The sequence below is a fragment of the Hylobates moloch genome, unplaced genomic scaffold (genome assembly GCF_009828535.3).
Source record: "Hylobates moloch isolate HMO894 unplaced genomic scaffold, HMol_V3 SCAFFOLD_11, whole genome shotgun sequence".
NCBI lineage: Eukaryota > Metazoa > Chordata > Mammalia > Primates > Hylobatidae > Hylobates > Hylobates moloch.
The window spans coordinates 57,936,807-57,963,481 of record NW_026652286.1 but is presented as its reverse complement, the minus strand read 5'-3'; the positions used below and the strand labels follow the sequence as shown (position 1 = coordinate 57,963,481).

General features: G+C 37.4%; 1 protein-coding gene across 12 annotated transcripts in view; it reads left to right on the top strand.

Moving 5' to 3' along the window:
* SYTL2 (synaptotagmin like 2) overlaps positions 1-25,333 on the top strand; it is a 118,775-nt gene extending 93,442 nt beyond the window's left edge. For 6 of the 12 annotated variants that reach the window (XM_032167070.2, XM_032167065.2, XM_032167069.2 and 3 more), the window contains 11 exons: positions 484-537; positions 1,796-1,843; positions 4,813-4,907; positions 8,089-8,208; positions 9,820-9,989; positions 11,807-11,909; positions 14,589-14,759; positions 19,020-19,098; positions 21,529-21,628; positions 23,216-23,421; positions 24,261-25,333. In XM_032167070.2, the coding sequence (XP_032022961.1) occupies positions 484-537; positions 1,796-1,843; positions 4,813-4,907; positions 8,089-8,208; positions 9,820-9,989; positions 11,807-11,909; positions 14,589-14,759; positions 19,020-19,098; positions 21,529-21,628; positions 23,216-23,421; positions 24,261-24,406 (1,292 nt within the window). In that variant the 3' untranslated portion in view covers positions 24,407-25,333. Of the gene's footprint in view, positions 1-106; positions 538-1,795; positions 1,844-4,812; positions 4,908-8,088; positions 8,209-9,819; positions 9,990-11,806; positions 11,910-14,588; positions 14,760-19,019; positions 19,099-21,528; positions 21,629-23,215; positions 23,422-24,260 lie in introns of those variants that run through there. The other 6 variants (XM_032167072.2, XM_032167067.2, XM_032167071.2 and 3 more) reach the window with 3 other exon arrangements.
* Positions 25,334-26,675: the final 1,342 nt, after the last annotated feature.

Sequence of the window (26,675 nt, the reverse complement as noted above, 5' to 3'; positions counted from 1 at the left end):
AGATTCCACTTAGCAGCTGGTCCCCAGTTACATCTCTTCAGTTGACTTCCCAAGCAAGCCTCCCAGAGGCATATGCGAATGATGATGCACACACACAAATATTTGTTAATGACTATGGGTTTGGGAAGGTGTTAGTCATGGCTAGCATCATACCCTTTACAGAAGAATAGAGAGGCTGTTGCAGCCCCGTGCTTTCTCCTGCTGCTGGCCGATTGCTTGCTCTGAACTAACACTCTAACCCTTGGGAGTCTGTGTGCAGCAGTGATGTGAGCTGCATCCGGGCTGAAATGGGAGCTCCCGCTATGGCACTGGCTCAAGGAGCTAATCTAAAGAGAAAGTATTTTGGGGAAGACATCTTGGTTGCACCCCTCATTGCATCTTGACTAATTGCTTCCAACTCCGGGGGCTTCCAGGGACAATCTCATTGTTCTCTTCTCTCCAAGGGTCAGCCATGTTAACCATTTGTTAATTTCTTCTGAACAGATCAAGCAAAAGTAGATAATCAGCCAGAAGAATTAGTGCGTAGTGCTGAAGATGGTAAATATCTTTATGTATTTGCATGTCTGTCTTTGTATTAACTTCTGGGGTGATTTGGGCAGTCTCCGGGATGCAGCTGTTGGGTAAATAGAAGAACGTCATTTGCCACTATGTGGTGAATAGTGCCTAAATTACTATAAAACTGTTCTGATTTGGTACATTTAATATAGTTTGTATTCTTAAGGCTTCTTCTGGTGATACTGTCATGAGGATCTCATCAGAGACCCTTGTGAAGCAAGGGTTTCTATAAATAGAAAATTGTATTTCTTTGGATATGAGCTGATTTTTGCTACTCTGACTTGCAGAACTCTTTGTAAAGGCAGGAAGAGTGGAGTGAATTCCTGGGTTAAGTTATTCTTCTGTTTGATTCGCAAGTCTCAGCATTTAGATCTCTCTGGGCACAACTGGTAAAATCTTAAATTCAAAGGAAAGAGTCCCAGAACAAGGGTGGGAAATCGTGCCTCTGCTTATATAAATAACTAAATATAGACAGAGGGTGAAGTTGATTCTGAATATAATGGAGCCAGAAGATCTTGAAGCTTGTCAATGGATCAGGTATTACTTGGCTCTGTTACAAGATGAATCTTATAATGGTGCCTTGGTTGAGGGAGAGACAGAAATGATTCTGATTTTTATAGTGCAGAATTTATGCAAATGTATAATTTGTATTTGCACGCTGGATTTTATTTATTTGTTGTTAAATTGCCTTCACTATAATCATAAAAATGTGTACTCACTGAGCTTTCCCATATAAATGCAGCAACAGAGCTCCTTAAAGGTCATTCCTTACTTTTATGTAATAATTTTGTCTTTCTCATTTTATATTTACAACAACCTCACTGAAGTTGATGGGGCAGGGATTTTTGTCTTCATTTTCCTGATAAGAAAAGCTCAGAGAAATTAGGTGACTTTTCTAAGATCCTATAGCTAGTCAGTCACTGGGAGGGCAGGAAATAGAATCTCAGCTTCATTACTCCTAGTCCAGTGCTCCTTCCCATTTTCCATACTGTGGTCTAGTGAATTACAGGAAGGATGCTCCATATCTCCTGTGTTTGATCCCAGATTTTTAGTTGAACAGGAGACCTTAAAGAGGCTAATGAAGAAGAGTCACAATGAGGAATGGATGAAAGCAAGATGAAAACCTGTCAGATGTATTCTGCTGTCTCAGTTGTGAAACTGACATTTGAGCTTTACTTTCATGTCTCTTTAATCCTTCTGTTAAAATGGTATTTATTCTCAATGTTGCCCTCCTGAGTAGATGAGAAAGCAGATCAGAAGCCAGATACAAATGAATGCATACCAAGAAGTGAGTAGCAGGATCTTTCTTACAAATGACTAAACATTCCACTTTACATAGTATTAAATAGACTGAAATAACTAACCCCATTAATAACACAGTATTTATTATTGGCACTAAACTCCTGCAGCTTGCAAAGCTATTTCATTATGATAAGGGTTTTATTGAAAACATTTTACTGTTGTCTATGTTGAAAGAATGATTTGTGGTTCCATTGAGGGAGAGTTGTATATTAAATATATATATATGTTATTGCTGATATTATTGTGCTTTTGTCAGTCTCTATGCTGTTTGAATCTCTGCTTAAAAGCAAGTTGGCACCTTCTGATTTCATTTGGTTTTTATGTTGCAGTATGATTTTGAGTATTGGATCTCTTGTGGCCTCTATATGAAACTGTAGATGTGAAGTCATTTATAACTTATTTGGACCTATGGAAGAACTGTTAGAGTATGTGCTTCTCTCCATATCCATAAAAGCAAATCTTATTATGCCCAGGGTTTAAACTCTGAGGTTCAAAACTGACTTGAATGGTAAATGTTCTAAGTATAAACCAAATGAACAAGTGAATCTAAGAAGCAAATGTATACCTGTGGTGACTAATGCCCATCTACTAATTAATGTCTATCATCAAGCAAAGATAATGTTTGTTCGATCTTTTCTGTTCAATTGTAAGATTACTCTACTTAGCTGTGACTACTATCTTAAGGACAAATAACACATTTAAAAAGTACTCAGATGGCCTAGTAAAGCATGCAGCAGTGTGTGTGTGTGTGTGTGTGTGTGTGTGTGTATGATTGTTTAGCTTCTTGGTTTCACTCTGTTTCATAAACCCTAGGCACTGGGGGTATGAAGATAATGATACACATATCTACCCTCAGGGCCACAATATTTTAAATAATAATTTCCCAACAGTCTTTGGATATGCTAACAGGGCTTAATGAGGAAAGCAGCTAAGTGGAGGAGCCATTAGATAGAAAACCACTGTGCTGATGGCTAAAAGTCAGTGACATGTAGTGGGAAACCTGAAACTTTGCTCATAAGGTCCTCCTGCCAGCAGTGAAGGTGCTGAGCTTTGGCACATGACTTGACAAATTCTTAAGAACTGCCTAGGAAAGAAGACAGTCCAGGCTTCAGCTCTTGTGAGTATGTGCTCTCTGTCTGACTATTGCAGAGGAAACAAGCCTTCTGTCCCTAAGGGGTGTTAGGTAAAGGGGCTTTTCCAGTTACTTTTGAACTAGGACATACTTAAGTCTGAGCATCTTATTTTATCTTGCTATGTTTTGTTCAAAATTTAGTCTGAGAAGTAAAAGCAAAACATATATAGACATATATGCCTAAATATCTGTATCTTTATTCATGATCTCCTAATTGGCTTAGTTTATTGGTCAAGGCAAATAGACTAATCCTCTGCTGAACTCTGGGTAAATTAATTTGTCCCTTTTTTGTGATATTTTCCAAAATGACTGTTAGTGCCTTTTCACTGGTAAAGAGTATATTCTTACCACAAAAATCAAATACATGATCCACACACAAATGACGAAAGCCCATAAATCTAAAACTGATTACATTTGAGTAGTGGGTATAATTGAATTTGACCTTCATAGCATCATCCAACAATTTACTTTGAAAATAGTAGGGTGCAATGTTATAACAAAAATGTTTTTGCATTCTTATTGGACCATACTGTGGGACCTAATCTTACAGTGCTACCAGTATAACTCTCCCTAATACACACACACTGTTGTTTAATGGGAAGTGATTAAAGTAGGTGTCATTTTAGTGAGACACCATAAATGCATTTTGATATGCATTTACCTATGGGAGCCTAAGGATAGGTGAAAATTGTTATGTGAGCAAGGATATCTTTAGTACATGTAGCTAAATTTTTAGTTTTTCCTTCATTAGATTTCTTTAAAGATGAATTTAATGTTTAAGGATGAATTTGAGTCTTTTGTGTTATGTATATAAATATAATTTGATTTTTACCTATTTTCTTAATATCTCTTTTAATCATAAAGTCAATGTATCTGTTTCATTCACAATATAATTTAAGATTCTTTATCATATGATAATTACTTGATTAGAAAATACTTATATAGAGCTTACTCTGTGCTAGGTACTAAGTGCCTTGGAAAATATTAACTTATTCATTATAAGAGCTATGATTCACCATAAGAAAAGCTTAGATGTTGTGATTCTTAGATAAAGAAGAAAACAGTTTTCTAACTAGGGGTATGCAAATTAGGATTATAATTTATCCTCTTCTTGTACCTTCTACACATATACTTTCTATATCAGAAAGAAGACATATGCTACATTTTCTTATTAAATTCTTAGAGTACCCTAACTTTAACCATTCTAACTTTGCCTTGGGATATTGAAAATTCTGAATCAATGAGGTATCTAAATAATTTAATTTTCAAAAAATAATGTTTATTTTATAATTCTGAGTGAAAAACACTATCAGAAAAGTAATCCTCGTGCTCACTAAACAAACCTACTCTAAGACACTCAACAACCAGAACACTTTTATTATTGAGTTGTGTACAAAAATCTTGACTGTCCAGATGAAATAGTTTTTCAGCCTGCAGTGTGTTGGTAATATATCTCAAGGAGATGAACCAATAAAGTACAGACCTTGTGGTCTGAAGCTCTGTTGTGAAAAAATAAGCTAAACCAATTCACACTGACAGTATAATTTGATTCAAGTTCAGCTCCAGTTCAATAAAAACTAATGTTTTTAAAATTAACTTTGTTTTGTATTTGGTTCAACTCCTTGCTAGTTCTCTCTATATATAATTTACAAAAACTGCATGTTGCTAATCTCATGATCCTGTGCATGTGAACTACTCTGCCTTTAACTTTTTTACAAAAACATGTTTGTTCATAGATTAAATAAAAGTATGTTTTCAACTTAATGTCTAATGTTTTCTGACAACTGTAAGAATAATTTTGAAATGGAAATGCTGCTGTTTAGTTTCCACAGTGCCTACACAACCTGATAATCCATTTTCTCACCCTGACAAACTCAAAAGGATGAGCAAGTCTGTTCCAGCATTTCTCCAAGATGAGGCAAGTTTATCTTTTGTACCTTCAGAAAAATGGAGACAGAGGGTTGGAATTGCTATGCCAAGGTTGGTATGTTTGTATTCCACTGTGGCAGAGACCAAAGAGGTCAGAAGGACTGGCCCTTGCCTTTCAAGTCAGTAGAAGTAGTGTTGTTGATCCTGGAACAAGGAAAGGCACATCTCATTTGACTCAAACAGTAACTCCTTTTGGTTAGTGAAGTCAAATTGCATAGATTTGGGAATGTGACTTTTGTTTCAAAGTTAGTACAAAATAAGAAATCCAGGAAGGTATATGAACTGATTATGCCTCTGTAGTTTGGAGTAGAGTTGATTTGTGAAAACTTAATTTAGGCAGCATGACTAGTTTGAAAGTGTTTGTTAATAAAGTAACAATGACACAGCTAGCTTTAAGGAGTATTTACTGGGTGCCAGGCACTTTACATATATCATTTAATCCTTCAACAACCCTAGGAGGTAGACACCATCATTATCCCCACACATTACAGGTGAGGAAACTGAGAGTAAGGGAGATTAACCTTACTCGGCTAGAAGGGGGTTCAACCAGGACTGGAGCACAGATCCAACTTGCGTGCTGTTAATGACTATACTATATACTGTACGGTCTTAAGAAAGCACATGACTATAATTTACTGTTCATTGAGTACCTAATATGTGCCAGGTACCTAATACTCATTCTGTCATCTAACTCTTACTAACTATATGTGGTAAGGACTATTTTCTTCGTTTTACAAATGAAGAAAGAGCCCCAGAGAGGTTAAATAACTTTCCCCAAATCCCATGGCTACTGAGGAGTAGATCTAGGACTTTAACTCACGTCCTTTGACTTAATTAAGATTCCATGTTCTTGCAATCAGGTAGTTAGGAGCCTAAGCTTTGGAGCCAGATATCCCCAGTCCTAGTTATGATACTAATTTTCTGTGTGTTCATGGACACATTCAGTAACTTCTCTGAGTCTGGTTTCCTTGCACCTACCACATGAGGTTGTGGGGTATCGGTAGGATAATGCAGAGAAAACACATAGCACAGTGCCTGGCATATAATGAGTACCTGGTAAATGTTAGCTGCTACTGTTTGTAGTTTTGGTCTGATTTCCAACGGTGAAATAAAAGGCTTCATTATCAAGCATTCTCTTAGTAGATGGAATGTTGAGGAAAGCTCTGGGCAACACATAAATTATATTCTGTCACTGGCCTGGGCATCCTTTTGTCCATTCTTGGGCCTTCGATGAACTGTATCTGCAAATATTCAGCCCTTGCCTATGGTTAAGAGCACGTGTTACAGTTTCCTTTGGAAAGAATCACTCATTCTTTGGAAGTAATTCATTAGCTAGAAGCCAACAATAGGCATGCCATGCAGTTCAACCATATAATAATATGAGGCCGGGCATGGTGGCTCATGCCTGTAATCCTGGCACTTTGGGAGACTGAGACGGGCAGATCCCTTGAGGCCCAGGAGTTCAAGACCAGCCTGGCCAACATAGCAAAACCTGGTCTCTACTAAAAATACAAAAAATTTGCTGGGCGTGGTGGCTCACGTCTATAATCCCAGCTACTCGAGAGGGTAAGGCAGGGGAATTGCTTGAACCCGGGAGGCAGAGGTTGTAGTGAGCCGAGATCGTGCCACTGCACTCTAGCCTAGGCGATAGAGTGAGACTCTAATTCAAAAAAAAAGTGTACGTGTGTATATATGTGTGTGTGTGTGTGTGTGTATTTTTGAGGCAAATTATATAACTTCCTGGTTTTTAATTTTTCTCCTTCCTTCAATTTTAACCTGCTGTCTCATAGGTCCACACAGAAGAGAGTTCAAATCATCTGGGTTTGTGTATCAGAGATGCCAGAATTAGGCTGTATCATTTTGCATGGGGTATAGGGTTGAACTAGGTATTAAAGAAAGTGGAAATGCAATCAGGCCTTGCTCATATGTTCCCTTTGAGACTTATCATCAGTCACATTTGTTGAGTGCCAGTTACGTGTAAAACACCATTCCAGATCAACAAGTCAGAGTCCTGTCCTTCCAATAATTCACTAATGATCTGATATACTAGGTAGAATGTATTAGGCGCTAAAATAGAGGGAAATGACCATCAGCATGTGGGGAGAGAGTGTGACAACAGAGACATTTAAAAGATATGAATTTTTTTAATCCTTAAGAAAGGATTCTTATCCATGTAAAGCATTAATTTTGCTTTCCTTTAACTCCTTTATTAATCTGCATTAGAATTGGCATCCATTATTTTGATGCATAATTGCATGGTCCTAGAATATGCTGGCATGAACTAACTACTCCATAAAGGTGTCCCTTAACCCCTGGTGCCACTGAACTGTTCCATAAGCTCTCTAACCCTAAAAGGAGCTCACTCTGAATCATAAGTTTTTAAAGCTACTATTTAATAAACTTTAGATTCAAATATAACAAAATTTGTTACTGTAACTTTTCTTTCTTGTCCCAGGTAAATACTTCCTCAGATATGTTTAAAATAAATATCTGTATCTTACTTTTTTTTTTAAATGTGTTAAAATCTAATGTGGGTAGAATGTATAATTTAATATACTTACCTCTAGCAACAAAAAGATAAGCATAATAACACAGGAATATGTAAGGGGAAGTTTAAAAATTTTAAAAATTAAAAAATATGTATATGGCCTTGAATTGAAACAGATGAGACTAGCATTTCTTTTTTCCTAGTTTAATAGTGTGTCAAGTAAAAGATTTGATTTTTAGAGAAGTTAGGGGCTGTGCTAATAATAAGAGGAATTAAACATGATGTTTTGGTTTTAAGTAAATCTTTTTATTATCTGCATAAAGTTAATTTCTCATATATACCAGTAGAGTTCCCCAGGCAAACAAATATATAATATTAAAAGAGTGGCAAGAAAGCTCACAATAGTGCTGTCTTCTGCAGCACTTTGGGAGAGACTACTTTGTAGGTGAAAAAAAAATCACTTTGTTATTTTGGTAGCTAAGCACTGCCTTCCTCCTTAGGTGAGGTCAAGGCAGACCACCCACTCCATCCTGAATCCCATACCCTGGCAATTAGCATTAACATCCTTTGACCTTGCATAAATGTCAGTGGGATACCAAAATATCATATTTGCCTAAGCAGAGATTCTGATCTTGACTCATTCTGAATTTAAATATTGTGCATATTATATGCTGTTTTGTAGAGTGATGACAGAGAAACAGATACAGCATCAGAAAGCAGTTACCAGCTCAGCAGACACAAGAAGAGCCCGAGCTCTTTAACCAATCTTAGCAGCTCCTCTGGCATGACATCCTTGTCTTCTGTATGTAAACAAAGACTCCATATTAGTATCTCTCCGCATCTCTGAACCTTGCTCTGACATGCTCATACTCATTGTAAAACAGCCTCCTTTTGTATTTCTCAGGGCACAAGCAGTTTCTCTAATCCATAATTAGCTTCTGGCTAGCTACATCTATCTTTTTTTTTTTTTTAGACTAACAGGGTTCATATCCATCATAAATAAATGTTCATGGGGTTTTTTGTTGTTGTTGATGTAAGTACTTCACAAATAAACTTAAATTTCCAAGAAGGTGAACCACTAAATTTTTCTGTGCAACAAATGGGATAATTATGATAAAATCTGCTTGTATCAGATATGCTTTTATATATGATTTGCAGGCATAGAATTGAACCTCTCTTTTAGTAATCCTGATGAATCAATATACTGGTTGACATGAAAGAATATGAGAGGTAATTCCTTGCCTTTTAGAAGGCATCTGAGCAGCATTTTAAAAGGAAATATCCTTAAATGTAGTTACTCAGATTTGATTTAAGGGAATCTAATTTGACTTTACATAGAACTTCTTGCATAAGGTGAAGTTGTGTGTGCATGTAGTATGTATGTAAAAATATATGTAAATATATCCACATACATTTATCTGAGTATCAGATATGCATACACATACATATATTTCATCCAAGTATGCTAAACAAATGATAAAGCTGTGCTTAAATTCTTGCTAGCCTTGTGTTTCTGAAACCTTTTTTAAAAACCTATTTAAATTGAGTTTCTGCTGATAAAAATCTAATGTCTGCCTTTGGGAAGGTTTTAAACTCCCTTCATCAATCATCCATTTTCTACCCTTCCTGACCTCTAAAAGCACATGGCTCAGTAAGCATTTTTCTAGATTCGGTGGGTGGGTAACATGGTAAAATTCCTTTTTAGTGCCTTGGAAATTTGATACGCAATGTGTCACTATGATTAGAGTGTCTGGGTTTTCTCACATCTTCTTTCTTTCGGATTTTAAATATTAAGCATGCCTGAAAATCGATGCCTTTGAATGCCACCTAGCATAAAATCACCCTGCTTTGAAATGAGCCAGCATCTAAATAACATTGCATTTCACTTTTCATCTATGTCTTATAGGGAAAATTATTTAAAAACATTACTCGGCTGGGCACGGTGGCTCACGCCTATAATTCCAGCACTTTGGGAGGCCGAGGTGGGCAGATTACTTGAGGTCAGGAGTTCGAGACCAGCCTGGCTAACCTGGTGAAACCCCATCTCTACTAAAAATATAAAAATTAGCTGGGCGTGGTGGCGTGCGCCTGTAATTCCAGCTGCTTGGGAGGCTGAGTCAGGAGAATCGCCTGAACCTGGGAGGTGGAGGTTGCAGTGAGCCGAGATCAAGCCACTGCACTCCAGCCTGGGCAAGAGAGCGAGACTCCGTCTCAAAAACAAAATGAAACAAAAAACTCTAGTCATGTATATCATGTCAGGTTGTCTTTATAGATATGTCTTTATGCTATATTGAATTAACTGCTCTTATAAGCAAGCTAAAGTAATAATGCCAGCAAGGATTATATCCATGATCCTTGTGCTAGATTTAAGAACGAGATAGAGACAAACACTATGTATTTCTGATGCTTTCAGGTGAGTGGCAGTGTGATGAGTGTTTATAGTGGAGACTTTGGCAATCTGGAAATTAAAGGAAATATTCAGTTTGCAATTGAATATGTGGAGTCACTGAAGGAGTTGCATGTTTTTGTGGCCCAGTGTAAGGACTTAGCAGCAGCAGATGTAAAAAAACAGCGTTCAGACCCGTAAGTACATTTTAGAGTCACCTTCCTTCTCTTAGTTCTCAAACTGTCAATCTTATAGGAATTGGAAGGAAATAATCAAGAGGAGGGAGAGTATGTGTTAAAAGGAATGTTTGAAAAGTTGGGGAGAAATGCTGTTTTATTCTATAAATTCATATGTCAAACATTAAATTATAAAAATCACAGAGAAAAGCTGGGCGCGGTGGCTCATGCCTGTAATCCCAGCACTTTGGGAGGCCAAGGCAGGCGGATCACAAGGTCAGGGGATCGAGACCATCCTGGCTAACACAGTGAAACCCCGTCTCTACTAAAAATACAAAAAATTAGCTGGGCGTGGTGGCGGACGCCTGTAGTCCCAGCTACTCGGGAGGCTGAGGCAGGAGAATGGCGTGAACCCAGGAGGCGGAGCTTGCAGTGAGCTGAGATCAGGCCACTGCACTCCAGCCTGGGTGACAGAGCGAGACTCCATCTCAAAAAAAAAAAAAATCACAGAGAAGCACAAAATGTTTCAACTTGGAAAGGACCTTTGGGGTCATCTTGTTCAGTTCCTTCATTTTACAGATAAGAATGCAAGGACCAGAGAAGGCAAGTAACCCATATATGTGAATTCAGATAGAAGCAAAATGAGGAATGAGGACCTGAACCTGTCTCTTTCCACCACACTCTCAAACTTTTTACAAAATTAGGGACACATGGGACACACTTCATAATGCTCAGTGGTATAAAAATAGTTAAGACTCTAGAATGAGAGAATTTTCATATTTAAATTATATCTTACAGAACTTTAGGGGAAATTACTAAAATTATTTTTTTAAATCACAGGTTTGACTGCACTTCAGTTTTTTTTTTGTTTTTTTTTTTGTTTTTTTTTTTTGCAAACGCTGAATGGTATTCCCTACTTATCCCTATGCAGAAGTCTGATTCTTAATTATTTTGCTGAGACAAGTGCAATGCTTTTTTCTTTTATTCTTGTTATAAAAACAACTGAGCTCAACATCCTTTATTTTTTTAACATTGAAGATAACTTGACTAGGTATTTACTAAGATTATTTCAAAAGACAGTAACAAAAACTTAAAAATACTGCAAGCACCGAAGCGTTTTCTCAGAAAGGAACAAACTAGGGGAACAAACAGATTTAAGCTCTATGCTGAAAGTGTGAAAGTGTGTTTTCTTTTTTTTTTTGAGATGGAGTTTCACTGTTGTTGCCCAGGCTGGCACGATCTCAGCTCACGGCAACCTTCGCCTCCCGGGTTCAAGCGATTCTCCTGCCTCAGCCTCCTGACTAGCTGGGATTATAGGCATTCACCACCACACCCAGCTAATTTTATAGCTGTGTGTGTGTGTGTGTGTGTGTGTGTGTGTGTGTGTGTGTGTGTGTTTTTTTTTTTTTTTTTGAGACCAGCCTGGCTCATGGGGTTTCTCCATGTTGGTCAGGCTGGTCTTGAACTCCCAACCTCAGGTGATCTGCTCACCTTGGCCTCCCAGAGTGCTGGGATTACAGGTGTGAGCCACCTTGCCTGGCCTGGAAGTGTGTTTTCTGCCCCTTTCCACCCCTGCATATTAGTTAAGGCCAAAGGAAAAACGGAATTCAGGAAATGTCCGTTAAAAATCTTCAAAACAATATAAAATGATCCATTCCACTAAAACCCTTTGCACATTTAAGTATAAAGGTATTGGTGGGAAAATTTGTTATTCACTGCTTTTCTCAGTGTCATGAAATAATTATTTCTGCTGTCAGTTTTCAGTGTATTTAAAAAACTAGAGGTGGAAACATTACTTTTATTTTATTTGACTTTGTCTGTTCAATTCTCCTTTTCAGATATGTAAAGGCCTATTTGTTACCAGACAAAGGCAAAATGGGCAAGAAGAAAACACTCGTAGTGAAGAAAACCTTGAATCCTGTGTATAACGAAATACTGCGGGTATCTATGAACTCTCTCTATAGGAAAATCCTAGATGGTGACCTGTTTACCATGTCTTCTTTGGGTAGTAGCTCTGCAGGATAAAGTCAGTCACCAAGAGAGGAGAAGGAAAGGAATACAAATGTTCTGAGGCTGTTTTGTTTGAGACAAAACAACATGAATGTTGTATACATTATTTCATTCACTCCCCATACATACACTGGCAGGCTGGTATTGGTATCTGCATCTCACAGATGAGGCAAATGAAACTTGGAGAAATGAAGTAACTTATTTAAAAACACATAGCTTGGCTGGGTGAGGTGGTTCACGCCTGTAATCCCAGCAACTTTGGGAGGCCAAGGTGGGTGGATCCCTTGAGGTCAGGAGTTCACGACCAGTCTGGCCAACATGGTGAAACCCTGTCTCTACTAAAAATACAAAAATGGGCCAGCATGGTGGCAGGCACCTTTAATCCCAGCTACTCGGGAAGCTGAGGCAGGAGAATGGCGTCAACCGGGGAGGCAGAGGTTGCAGTGAGCCGAGATTACACCACTGCACTCCAGCATGGGTGACAAGAGTGAAACTCTGTCTCAAAAAACAAAACAAAACAAAACAAAAACAAAAAAAAACCCACAGCTGATAAAGTTGAGCATTGCAACCAGAATGATCTTCTAAAAGCACAATTCTGATTATGCTATTTTTCTGCTTTCTATAACCCTTAGGGTCAAAGCAATCTTTCTTAACATGCACACTAGTCCCTTCACAACCTGAACTCCAGCCTCAACTTCCTTCTCTCATAGTCTTTGTTCCAGTCACCCTGAATTCTTTTCATTATTTTAAGGAAGTACATTTTCTCACAATTCTGTGAATTTCTGTTCCTTCAGGCTGGAATATTCTTCCACACATTATTTCCCTAACTACCTCCTACACTGTCTTAAATACCTCCTCTTATGAGGGACTGTGCTTAACCCCTAAGTTCTCCTGCTGTCTGCTGCCTCAATAATCTTGCTTTATAGCCGGATATGTTAACAGCAGTTTAACTAGTGGTTTTATTGTCTTCCTTGCCACTAAATTATAAGTTCCATGAGGGTAGGGACCAACTCAGTGTTGTTTGTAAACTGTGTGTCTTTGGGCACCTCAGATCTGCCAAGTCGGGTTAATGCTAGTTTTCAGATTTGCAAAAGGAAGATAATACTACTTACCTACCTACCTTAGCAGTTGAGAACAGTAAATTAGTTAATTTGTGTGAAAGATCAACGCACATTAAGCATTTAATAAATCTTGATCCTTAATCTGGGATAGGTATTCAAAATATGTTTACTGGAAAGATAAATGGACAGATGAATAGAAAGTATACTTGGCTCATATTCTTTTTCTCCCCCAAAACTACATCATGCTGCCTTAGTCATGACTAACAGATCATTTAAAACTAAAAATAAGTGTTGTTCATTCCCTCTTTCTGAAAACTCTGTCCAAGTATTTGATCATCCTCTGGAAAAATAAGCAGTTAAATCAACAGTCATCCATGGTCTGAATTAACCACCTGTAGAATTTTTGTAGCAAGTTTTTAATTACAGTTTAACTGATATATCCTGAAAGAGTCGGACCGACTCAAAGAGTCGCGCCTGATTGGGCTCAAACCAAAGACACGCTGGTCGCCGTCAACAGATTTTATTGGAGGAGAAGGAAGGAAGAAGGGGCGAGCTCCTTAGGTGCTGGGTTTTTATACTTAGTGGGGCTGCGTGGGCATCGGTGATTGGCTTAGGGGTGGGGTTTGGGTAAAAGACAGGAGGTGTTCTTCCCTAATTGGCCTTCTGTTGGCGGGCTCCCGGGGTGGAGAACCCGGAACCGGCGCCATATTACTGTGCCCATGTTACCTAACATACCCTAGTACCCTGGCTATTTCTGGGTCAGCTACTTCAACCCTACACTCAGGAAAAGCCAGATAATTTAAATGTTAAGCTCAGAGAAAGGCAGACTTACTACAACCACAATGGACATTCAAGTAGTACATCATGAAGCCAAATGGGAATTATTTTTAGATTAGAAGTACTGTTGTCCTTTCCATGATTATATATAATTAAAGATTGACTACATTTGAGATGAAAAACTGTTAGGATGCCAGATCTTTTCTACTTGACCATATGAAGCAGGAAAAGACAAGTTTATTTATTTTAAATACCTCGTCTGTGTGGGATGTTGATAATGGGGGAGGTGTGTGTATGTGGCGGCATACATGGCATATGGGAACTCTGTTCTTTCTGCTCAGTTTTGCTGTAAACTGAAAACTGCTCTAAAAAGACTATTTTAAAAAAGACCTTGTTCTTAAGTAGAAAACAGAGAATTGGGTTACATTTGATTTGTATTTTAGACTGAATTTTGTATTACATCTAGCCTAAAAATATTCAGCAAAAATTGAAAAATTGGCTTTTATTGTTAGAGAGCTATTACCAACTATGATATTTGAGCCTTGGTTTGTTTTTCCAGAGTGGGGAAGCAAATCAGCTTTTATGAAAGATGGATTTTAGCTCTTTGAAACAAGACACTTAGAATAAGGTGACTTTGCAATATTTTTGGGACTTGAAACCTAACAGATAAGAAAATTTGATATATACAGATGAATTTTCTCTTCATCTCTGTGTTATAACTTTGGCATCAAGTAATGTTATTCATCATTTAATTTTCTTCTTTGAACTTCAGTATAAAATTGAAAAACAAATCTTAAAGACACAGAAACTGAACCTGTCCGTTTGGCATCGGGATACATTTAAGCGCAATAGTTTCCTAGGGGAGGTGGAACTTGATTTGGAAACATGGGACTGGGATAACAAACAGAATAAACAATTGAGATGGTACCCTCTGAAGCGGAAGGTGAGTCCGGAATTTTTTGTTTGCTTATTTGGTTGGTTGATGTGGGGCCTGGTGTATAGGAAAAAGCTTAATTGCATTTAATTCAGAGTACAGATCTGTAGTTTGGGATAATTTTAAACTAGAGGAAAAAAAAGAAAGGTAAAGAAGGTTATTGGGAGAATGTTTAAATCACTTAACACAAATGTTTCAGAGACTTCAGGAAGGTCTTTTGAACAATTCAGTCCTTTGAAATTTGATACTGACTTTTAGCTTAATATGTGGCTGAATTTTGATAAATGTTCCATGTGTCACTTGAAACCAAAAAGTGTATTCAATGATTAAAGGATGTAATGTTCTATATTTATCAGTTAAGTCAAAACTGGTTCCTGAAATCTTTTATATCCTCATGGATTTTATGTCTGTGTGTACTGTGAATTACTAGGAGAGTTAGAATTGTGGATTTGTCTTTTTCTCCTTTTAGTTTTACTATTTTTGATTCACTATATTTGAGATTGTCTTATTACATATACATACAACTATAATTATTATATTTTCTTGATGAATTAACCATTTTATCATTTTGAAATTCCCTTTTTATCTCTAGTAATGCTTATTGCCTTAAAATCTACTTTGCCTGTATTTGTATAGCTCTATTAGCTTCCTTTTGATTAGAACTTTGTTTCTATCTTTTGATTTTCAGCCTTTTAAAATTCTTGTAGTTCAGATATATTTTCATAAGCAATAGTTTTGATGTTTTTCCAGTCTTAAAATATTTGTCTCTTAATTGGATTATCTAGTCCATTTGCACTTAATATAATTATTGACATATTTGGGTCCAAATGTAGTATCTTACTATTTGTCCTGTTTTCTTATTTTCATAATTGCCTCCTTTGGGATTATTATTCCATTTCTTCTCTCTCTTAATATGTCAGTCATAGTTTATTTTCATTTTTCTTTATTAGTTCCTGTAGAGATTATAATATGTACCCTTGAATTCAAACTGTAATATAAATTACAACTTTTGCCACTTTCAGAACAATGAAAGGAACCAAGAACATTTTAACTCCATTTACCCATTCTCCCATCCTTTGTGCTATTTTTGGTCATGTTTTAATTGTATATATTTTTAAGTCCCATAAGACATTACTGTTATTATTTTATACAGTCTATTAATTTAGATTTAACCACATATTTGCCTTTCCCTTGCTCTTTATCCTTTTCTGGATTTATCCGTGGAGTTGTTTCTTCTGTTCAAGACTCTCCTTTAGTTTTACTCTTAGTGAATATCTCCTGGCAACAGATTCTTTCAGATTTTCTTGGTATCATAACATCTTTTTCAATCTTTGAGGGATATTTTTGCTCTGTTGCTAGGTTGACAATTATTTCTTTCAGTGTTTTGAAGATGTCATTTCATAGTATTTGGTCATTTCTGTTGTGAAGTCAGCTATTAGTCTTATTTTTGCTCCTTTGAAGGTTATGTGTTCTTTTCCAGATTTTAGGATACTTTTCTTTGTCTTTGATTTTTAATAATTGTACTATAATGAGCCTAGGTGTAGTTTTCTTTAATTTATCCTGAGGTTTGGGGTTCAGTGAGCTGCTTGAATCTATCTATGTTTTGGTATCTTTCATCACTTTGAAAATTTCTCAGCAATTATTTCCTCAAATATTACTTTTGCCCCACTATTTTCTTCTCTCCTTCTGGAAACTCCAATTACAAGTATGTTATACCTTTTTATTCTGTCCAATATGTCTCTTATGGTCCTTTCTGTATATTCTTTTTTTCTTATATTTCAGTCCATTTTTTGCTAACCTTTTTACAATTCAACAATTATATCTGCTATGTCTATTCTGTTGTTAAAACCATCTACAATTTAAGTCAATCTATAATATAAAACTTATATTTTCAAAAGTATATTTTATTTTGACTATTTTGATTCCATTTCTCTCCAAAAATTCTGTCTTAACATTGTCTTTAAAAATATAGCATGCAAAGTTATTTAATGTATGTACTTGAAAATTCCAGTATCTTAAACATTTGTGAGTCCTGCTTATCTATTTTTTAAAATCTTAGTTTGGACACTTAGTTCTTTGTCTTGGTATGCCTGTTCATTTTTTGATCATATGTGGGGGATTGCATATGAGAATGTTCTAGGAATAATTTGGGAGGATTTACTTTTGCTTCTGACACAGCAGGCATAGACCACCTTCATGTAATCTGGGAATGAACTGACTTTGAAGCACAAGCCCAGTTTTCATGTGATCTGGTCTAGTTTTTGTTTGCTCATATTCCTAGGCTAAGGCCCTTCAGAGGTTCCAACTGAAAGCCATGGGAAATAGTTCTCAAAATCAGCATGCATCTGATTCACCTGAAGGACTTATTAAATCACAGATTCTGGGGCTGGGTATGGTGGTTGTCACCTGTAATCCCAGCACTTTGGGAGGTTGGGGTGTGGATTGCTTGAGTCCGGGAGTTGGATGGAGACCAGCCTGAGGAACGTGGCAAAACCCTGCCTTTGCAAAGAAATTAACCAGGCGTGGTGGCATGCATCTTTAGTCCCAGCTACTCAAGAGGCTGAAATGGGAGAATCACTTGAACCCGGGAGGTGGTGGTTGCAGTGAACTGAGATCATGCCATTGCACTCCAGCCTAGGCAACAAAGCGAGACCCTGTCTCAAAAAAAAAAAAAAAAAAATCCACTAGATTCTGAGCCCTATTCCCAAGGTTTATGGGCCCAAGAATACACATTTTTAACAGGTTCCGTGTCAATGCTGCTGGACTAGAAACCATACTTTGAAAACCACTGGTCTAGAGTATTTTTCCAGTGCCATTCCTTCTTGGCAGGCCATGGACTCCAAGTTTTGTCTCCCCAGCCTCATGAAACTGCTAAAAGTCCTGCTCACCTTTTCAGTCTCTTTCTGTTAGGCTTTTTATGTGCTCAGTTTGGCACTATTTAAATGTCTCAAAGTGAAAAGCAGAGAAGAATGTCAGATTCTAAGATCTCATTCATTTGAGTCCTGTCTGTGTTAATAATTCCTTAGCACTTTCAAATTGATTTTTAAAATCCCGCCTTGTAAATTGTTCTTAGTTTAGGGGTTGATGTGATCCAAGCTAGTTCATCGTAGTAGGAAGTGATAAATATAACTAATACAAATGATAACTTAGTGTCTACGCAACAGTGGAACTGTTTTAGTTCCACTAAAGAAATGGTTCTCAAATGTTACATCAAAATCACTTGAAGCCCTTATTTCTAGCCCTACCCAAGACCTGAACTCCTCAGAAGATATCAAAAGCATCTCATTTTTAACTGGCTACCATTACGTTTCTGATACATACCCAAGTTTTGAAAATAAAGCTCTAAAGAGCCAGAATTTGAAAGTAAAACTATCTTATACAGGTTTCTTATACAGGTTTAGCATCCCTAATCCAAAAATTTCAAGTCCATAATGCTCCAAAATCTGAAACTTTTTGAGTGCCGATATGATGCCACAAGTGGAAAATTCCACACCTGCTTCATGCGATGGGTTGCATAAAGTTATTAAAAATGTTACATAAAACTACCTTCAGGCTATGTGTAGAAGATGTATATGAAACATAAATGAATTTTGTGTTTAGACTTGGCTTCCATCCCTAAGATATCTCATTACGTATATGCAGATATTACAAATTTCAAAAAACAAATCCGAAATCTGAAACATTTCTGATCCCAAGCATTTCAGATAAGGAATATTCAATGTGTACTTGAAAATAACAGATAGAAGTTTAAAAAATTATTGTTCAGTCTTTGTTATACTTACAGAATTCTATGCATTTGGCCTAAAATAATCAGATTAGTGCAGCTTTGAAAATGTAAGATACGGCCTTTTCCCACTTACTTTCACACACTATCTCATACTCCTTCAAATAAAGGGAATACAACTAAATTGTTTTATATGCTGGCTTAATAGCTAATAAAATATTTGTGTTTTGATCAAAATTAAAGCATTCTAAGAAACCTCTCCCATCTCTAAGAAAGCCATTCTGGTTTCTTCACCATCTTTGAGACTAAAGGCCTTGAAATATTTTCTGGGTATCCTGCAAGATTTTTCAAGATAGACAGCCTAGTTTTCCCAGGTATTAAGGCAACAGTCTAGTTCTGATGCAGAGAGAAATTTTAATCCAGAGCACTCATAAGTGACACATGGTCCCAGAAATGGGACAGATAATGGTTCTGCAATGGGACCTATACCAACAAACAGGATGAAAAGTCTGTCTCCCACCTGCTGACATTTTTTCACTTTTCAGACAGCACCAGTTGCCCTTGAAGCAGAAAACAGAGGTGAAATGAAACTAGCTCTCCAGTATGTCCCAGAACCAGTCCCTGGTATGTAATGATTTTCTGTTCAGATTTATGTCGTTTCCTTATCCCTCCCTTCTCACAGTATTTATTAATGCGTTTTCAAAGGCGAGGCCCTAAACAAACGTATCAAGTTAGTAACGTATAGACCAAATGAGTCTATTCACAGTTGTAAATAAGAAAATTCTTTTTTTGTTATTGTGGAAAAAAACACATAAAATCTACCTTCTTCACCATTTTTAAGTGTACAGCTCAGTGGTGCTAAGTATATTCACATTGTTGGGAAACAGATCTCCAGAACCTTTTCACTTGCAAATCTGAAACTCTTTATCTGTTAACCAACAATTTCCTTTTCCCCTACTACCAGCTTATGGTAATCATGATTTTACTTTCTGTTTCTATGAGAAAGTTCTCATTTTTTTTTTTTTAGTTTATAGTCATTAGGTTTCACCTCACTCTCCAAAAAGTTTGTATCTGCACAATTTGAATGTCCTGTATTCAGAATTTGTGTATTCCTGTGTTTGGAATTTGGACTTATTGATAGTGCTATAAGAATAGAACTTGAGTGTTCTTTTTCACAGGTGGCAATTAAGAGGACTCCAGAGAACTTAAAGCTCATTCACCCTCCACTCTTAGGGTCTCATTAAGAGATAGAGCTTTTCCCTCAAGATTATCAATTGCCTCCTTGTCAGGTCTTCAGCCCAGTTAAGGAGCAAGAGACTAGCAGGAAATGAATGCCAGCCAGCTCCTTGCTCCATTTCCCAAGCAAGTTCCCCAAGTTAGTCTCTTTAAGAATCTGTATGAATGTTATGGCTGAAATCCAGGGTTGTAAACTCAAATGCTTTCAGTAACCAGGCAGCGAAGCTAGTGAGATGGAAGAAATAATTGATGGTGAGGATAGTGACTGAACTAAAGAAAAGCATTCTGATGTAGTTTATACCGCCCCCCACGCCCCAAAAAAGAAAGAATTAGAGGGCAAGCAAATCATATTTTCAGGCCAGATTGCTGTCAGACTACCACCTTTGAACTTCTGGATTTTCCTAAAAGGTATATTCTTTTGCATATAATTTGTATCCTATCATTTAAAGTCAACATTCATAGAAACCCCATTTCCCTTTTTCCTTCTATCACTTGGTAGTAGAGGGCAGGGGTATTGTATGTTGTGATGGGTGCCACCATGTCTGAATTTTTGTCCATGTAGTTTTTCTTCCTTGAAATGGCTTCCTCTTCTCCTCAACCTACCAAAGTCTTAGATGAAGCCCCATCTCCTCCATAAAGCTTTGCCTAACTATATTAGATCTCACTGATCATATCATCTTCTAGAACATTACAGTAATAACTTGGAGTTTCACTATATATTACATTTTTATCATTTTTTTTGAATTATTCTCTCCAACGTAACTATAAACATTTCCCAAGGGCATAGATTATTTCATGTATTCTCTGTATATCTAATGATGTTCCTAGCATAGCACAGAGATGAGCATATGATAGATGCTCACTAAGTACTGTTTGGTTGACTGATTGAGCTAACCCATTCAGAAAAATCTGGTGGCATTCCTCTGTTCGTATGAACCCAGCCTAGACAACAGTTTCAGACTAAGCCAACTTCTTAGTAATTATCTGCTCATAATATTAACTATTATGTATGTACATACAATATCCCTATAAAATGTTTAACCACTCTTGACTGGGTGTGGTGGCTCACGCCTGTAATCCCAACACTTTAGGAGGCTGAGGCAGGTGGATCCCTTGAACTTGGGAGTTCAGGACAAGCCTGGGCAACATGATGAAATTCTGTCTCTACAAAAATTTAAAAATTAGCTAAGTGTGGTGGCACATGCCTGTAGTCGCAGCTACTCCAGGAGGGCTAAGGTAGGAAGATCTCTTGAGCCCAGGAGGTTGAGGCTGCAGTGAGCCATGATTGTGCCACTGAACTCCAACCTGGGTGACAGAGTGAGACCCTGTCTCAAAAAAAAATATATATATATATAACTACTCTTAAAAATGACTATACCTTAGCCAATACCTGTTTTGGTTACTTAATACCCAAATATGTTTTAAATGTCTTCCACTAGCACCAATTGATATTGGTATTAATGTTTGAAAGGTATATGCATTTCATTGACATGTTTTGAATATAACTGTAAATGGATGATTCACATTCCTGATGTTTGATTTTGTTGAACCAAGCAAAACCCCAAATGAATGATGTACTAATGATGTAATACTCTGTACTTAAAGTCAATATGAATTCTTTTTATAGAGCTATCAATTTTAGGAAAACCAGATTATGAAAGACTTAGTTAAGACTGTATAGATATAATCAGTTCAGATGATACCATCAAGTACTAGCTAGTATCTCTGTGCCAGAACATTTTTAGGCTGACATCTTTGGATGCAGTATTGCCAAGGGAGAACTGGCAGTGAAAATTTTCTCTTCTTTTTCTATTATAGGTAAAAAGCTACCTACAACTGGAGAAGTGCACATCTGGGTGAAGGAATGCCTTGATCTACCACTGCTAAGGGGAAGTCATCTAAATTCTTTTGTTAAATGGTAATAGTATTGATGACTCTGTCTGCATCAGTTCTGTAGCCTGGCCTTTGCTGGTTAGTTTCAGTTCTCTATATCTGTAATGCTGACTCATCATTCATAATTTAAATGAATTTACTTGGGATAATGGAGACATGAACTGGAGGAATCTATATCATGAACTCTCAAGGCTTCATTTAGCTTTAAAATCATAAAGTAAGAGGTCAAATGAAACTAGAGACCTCATACTCAATATGTAATGTCTTCTAGGGAAAACATCTGTTGGTGAGGGCAATAATCAGTTCAAAAGAGTTTATTAAATTTCTAATGGTAACATGTCACACCCCTTGACTCCTTTATGGAGCAGGGAGAATTCCGTCTTTCCTTTGTCCCACCTGTTTTGTGGCCTATTTGCAAAGGGTCATTGTATGAGACTGCAGATATTTGGAAAATGATTTGCTAATCAACCCTTACTAAGAGCTTGAGACAATTTGGGTTTTTAAATGGCAAACTCTTCTCTCTGTTATACATATAAAGTGGCTGGCATCTAGTAAATAATAACCAAACAGATATTAGTATGTTCTCCTAGTTTCTCTAATTTTATTTATATATAGCCTACCAGAAGACCAACTGTAGCTTTTTGAATATATGTGACATATATCTGGTAGGGCGAGGTGTCTCATGCCTATAATTCCAGGACTTTGGGAGGCCAAGGCAGACGGATCACTGGAGCCCAGGAGTTCAAGACCAGCCTGGTCAACATAGCAAAACCCCTTCTCTATTAAATAAATATATATATATGTGACATATATCTAAGTAGCATAGATGATATTATGATTTTCCCTACACATACTTTTTATAGATGTCAGCTGGTAAGATTTTTTGGTTCAAGTCAGCCCCATTCTAAGACCAAGTCAGTCAGTCACATTCTGAGACCATTCACAGACCTTCTTGCCGTGTATTGCCACTTGTATTGTCTTATATTGCCACTTATAAGAGGCATGGTAGGTTAAAGTTCATTTTAATTGTTATCATAAATGAAATGTAAGTGATTGTAAAAAAAAAAATTACATAATTTATTTCCGAAGTCAAATCTAGCAATTTGGAGAGGTTTCTCTTCTTTTTCTATTCTGTATAACACAAAAGTCTTAGGCTATCACAGCTAATCAGGATAGCCTGTGCTTGCAAATTTTAAAGGAATCCTCAAATGATTACTAGCATATTAAGCACTTACTTAATGCAGGCATGGAGCTAAGTGTTTTGCATATGTTATTTAATTCTAATTTTAGCCTTATGAAATGAGCATCACCATTCCCAATTTATAGATGAAGAAGCAAGTGTCCGTGAGGTTGAGTAACTTTCCCTAAAATGCATACCCAGGAGGTAGCAGAGTCAGGATTCAAACCAAGTATGGCCGACTCTAGGTCCAGAGTCTTTTCAGCATGATGTGTCCCTACCCCCTACCCCACTGTCTGCCAAACCACCACCACCACTATCTCTCCACATCTTTTCCTCCATTGTCAATCTTTAATAGCTGTGTTCTTATGTATCGAAAGCATGAATGTTCACTATCTTACTAAAATGCTCCCACAATCATGCCTCTTTTTGTAGTACCATCCTTCCAGATACAAGTAGGAAAAGTCGCCAGAAGACAAGAGCTGTAGGGAAAACAACCAACCCTATCTTCAACCACACTATGGTGTATGATGGGTTCAGGCCTGAAGATCTGATGGAAGCCTGTGTAGAGCTTACTGTCTGGGACCATTACAAATTAACCAACCAGTTTTTGGGAGGTCTTCGGATTGGCTTTGGAACAGGTACTGTTTGCTACATTTTTAATTCTCCATGAGCCAAATTTTTCTAGAGATACTAGAGGTTTGTTTGTTGCTTTGCTTCTTCCCAGTGAAAACTGAGATATCCTGAAAACAGGTATCTGTTAAGTATAGTGAAATAAAGGAGGAAAGAAATGTCAGGTTGTGTGCCAAGGGCTCCAGATATGAGGATTAACAGGGTGAAGTGTCTCTCCATATAGAGCTTAAGTTATCGTGGCGGTGGCAGGGACAGAAAAGCCTTCATCACTAGTCTGCCCTGCAAAAACATTTATGGTCCTTCAAGGCTAAATATATGCTTTAAGTAATAACAATAACATTTATGGAGCACCAGTCACTGTATTAAATGCTTTATTTACATTATTTCATTGAATCCTCACAAGTCTATGAGGTAATTACTAATGTTACCCCCAAAGGAACTGATAGTCCAAGAAAGTAACACAGCTACAAAGTGGCAGAGCCAAGATTCAAAATTGAGTATGTTAGACACTAAAGCCTTAGTCACACTAACCTGGAGATTATCTAGTGTCATCTCCAACCCAGTGCAGGAGTCCTCCCAAGTCCCTTATTCCCTGATGAATTTTCATCTGGCCTTTACATTAACTTGAAGAAAAATCATTGCTCTGGGAATTATGGTAATGATTACAAAAATGGAGTCACTCAGACAGTTGAACAGTTCTTCCTTATATTGAGTCTCACATCTGCCCTCCCAGTGAAGAAAGCTCCTCCCAGCTTCCACTGGTGGTTATAATTAGGGAATGACTTTCCGTCTTTCCCCCACCCCCAATGAGCTGTTTCTTTCTAAATGCAAAGCTTCCTTTTTTCAGGTAAAAGTTATGGGACTGAAGTGGACTGGATGGACTCTACTTCAGAGGAAGTTGCTCTCTGGGAGAAGATGGTAAACTCCCCCAATACTTGGATTGAAGCAACACTGCCTCTCAGAATGCTTTTGATTGCCAAGATTTCCAAATGACCCCAAATTCCACTGGCTCCTCCACTGAAACTACTAAGCTGGTGGAATCTGATCTTGAAAATCTGAGTAGGTGGACAAATATCCTCACTTTCTATCTATTGCAACTAAGGAATACTACACAGCATGTAAAAGTCAATCTGCATGTGCTTCTTTGATTACAAGGCCCAAGGGATTTAAATAATAACAAAATGTGTAATTTGTGACTCCAACATTAAAGAAGATATTTGAACAAGCTAGGAAAATTGAATTTCTGCTGCTGCTTCAAAGAAAAAGCTGCCCCAGGGCATTAAACATGGGGTATTGTTAACAAGCAAAATGTTCTTGTTTGCCATCATGTGTTTCACACCACAATTCTGTGCGACAGTTAAGAGGCTCTGGTACCCTTGCAGGATCTTTGTAGGTTGTGGGGAAAAAGTAGCAGAAAGATACTCAAAGTGGAGCGGGGAATGGAGACAGAACATCAGTGATGATAAAAAAAAAAAATGGACCTTAAGAAACGATTTCTCTGTAATCTCTAATAAAATATGGAATTCCATATTAGGGCAATGAGACTGAATTTACTGGTGTTTTTCTGCCTTGAGAAAACAGGCAGTTAAAACAAGCCTCAAATGTATTTTAGTGCCACCCGCTGGCTGTAGGTAAAATTCAGTTGTTGGCTTGTTTTAACTTAATTCTAAAATAGGTCTCAAGCCTGTATTTTTATGAGTTTATTTTTTTAAAACCCTGCATATATATGATTGTTTTTCTTATAAATTTACTATATGAAAGCAGCATAAGAGTAGTCACAAACATGTTTTGCAACAAAGTTTTAATTAGAATGTAAGTTGTTCAGTTATATTGTACTTCTTATGTATGTAAAATTTTCATAAAGTATTTTGTAAAAACCCTTAGAATAAATTATCATTTGATTTAAATTGTATTAGAAAATTAGCCTGACTTCTCATTTTAAATAAAATATTTTAGGAATTCTAAACATCTAAATTTCCTAACAAGGCTAATGAACTTCTTCTGGGCTAATATTTCTACAGTCTTCACTGCAATTCTGGGCATCATCTCCCCTAAGTGGGCAACTTTGGCTATGTTATTAAGAGTAGGATTTTTATTTTTATTTATTTTGTTTTAAAGGACATAGCAGATCTCAAGGATTTTTTTTTAAAGTAGTTAAAATGCTTTGGGGATGATTTTAGTATATGAAGCACATTACTCTCCCTTAGGACCCAACCAGCTTAATTTTCTCAAAACAAGCACTGATTTAATGTAGGTTCAAGAAAGCCTGAGTGACAGGCGAACATGGGATCTTACAACAAGCATCTCATAAATGTCATTGAAAACAACTAGAATGCTTGCCTGTTTTCCCAAACAGGTACTAGAACGTTCTACCCACTTGTCAATAAGAGCGACTAACCTAGGTCAATGCCCTTTCCATTGTCTCCTCAGGTGTTTTTTTTGTTTTTTTTTTTGTTTGTTTTTTTTGAGATGGAGTCTCGCTTGGTCACCCAGGCCGGAGTGCAATGGTGTGATCTCGGCTCACTGCAACCTCCGCTTCCTGGGTTCAAGCAATTCTCCTGCCTCAGCCTCCTGAGTAGCTGGGATTACAGGTGCCCACCACGACGCCCAGCCAATTTTTGTATTTTTAGTAGAGGTGGGGTTTTACCATGTTGGCCAGGCCGGTCTCGAGAATTTCTGACCTTGTGATCTGCCCGCCTCAGCCTCCCAACCCAGATTTTTTATTAGAGTGCTTAGTCTAGCTCTATTTATCATTCCTGCTCTGACCTTAGGGAAGGGCAAAATGAGCTAATTAGAGTCACACTTCCTAGAGCACAGTGGCAGAAGCACAAACCCTGTTCTGGCTTGTGCCACATCATAGTACAAGCTACTTTCTCAGCCTTTCAGTTACCTGTAAAACCAGCATCCAACCAGCTCTGGAGCACTAATGAGATTGGCTCCTTTATCTCCCCATCTAGGACCAGGACTGCCTGCCTCGTCCTATCCCCCGATCCCTCATCTTCAAAACACCAAAGTGGAAAATAGAACCCCCCACCTTCCTTGCATCTATCCACAGCACTTCTGACTGCCTCAAGAAGTCCAAGGAGAGGTTTCACATGAAAAAAAGTATAAATCATAAATTTAATCTTACCTGGTTCAAAAGGAAGGCTATGTGTGAACTTCATGCTTTATAAAATGTAAGCATGGCTGGGTGTGGTGGCTCATGCTTGTAATTCCAACACTTTGGGAGGCTGAGGCAAGAGCGTTGATTGAGGCCAGGAGT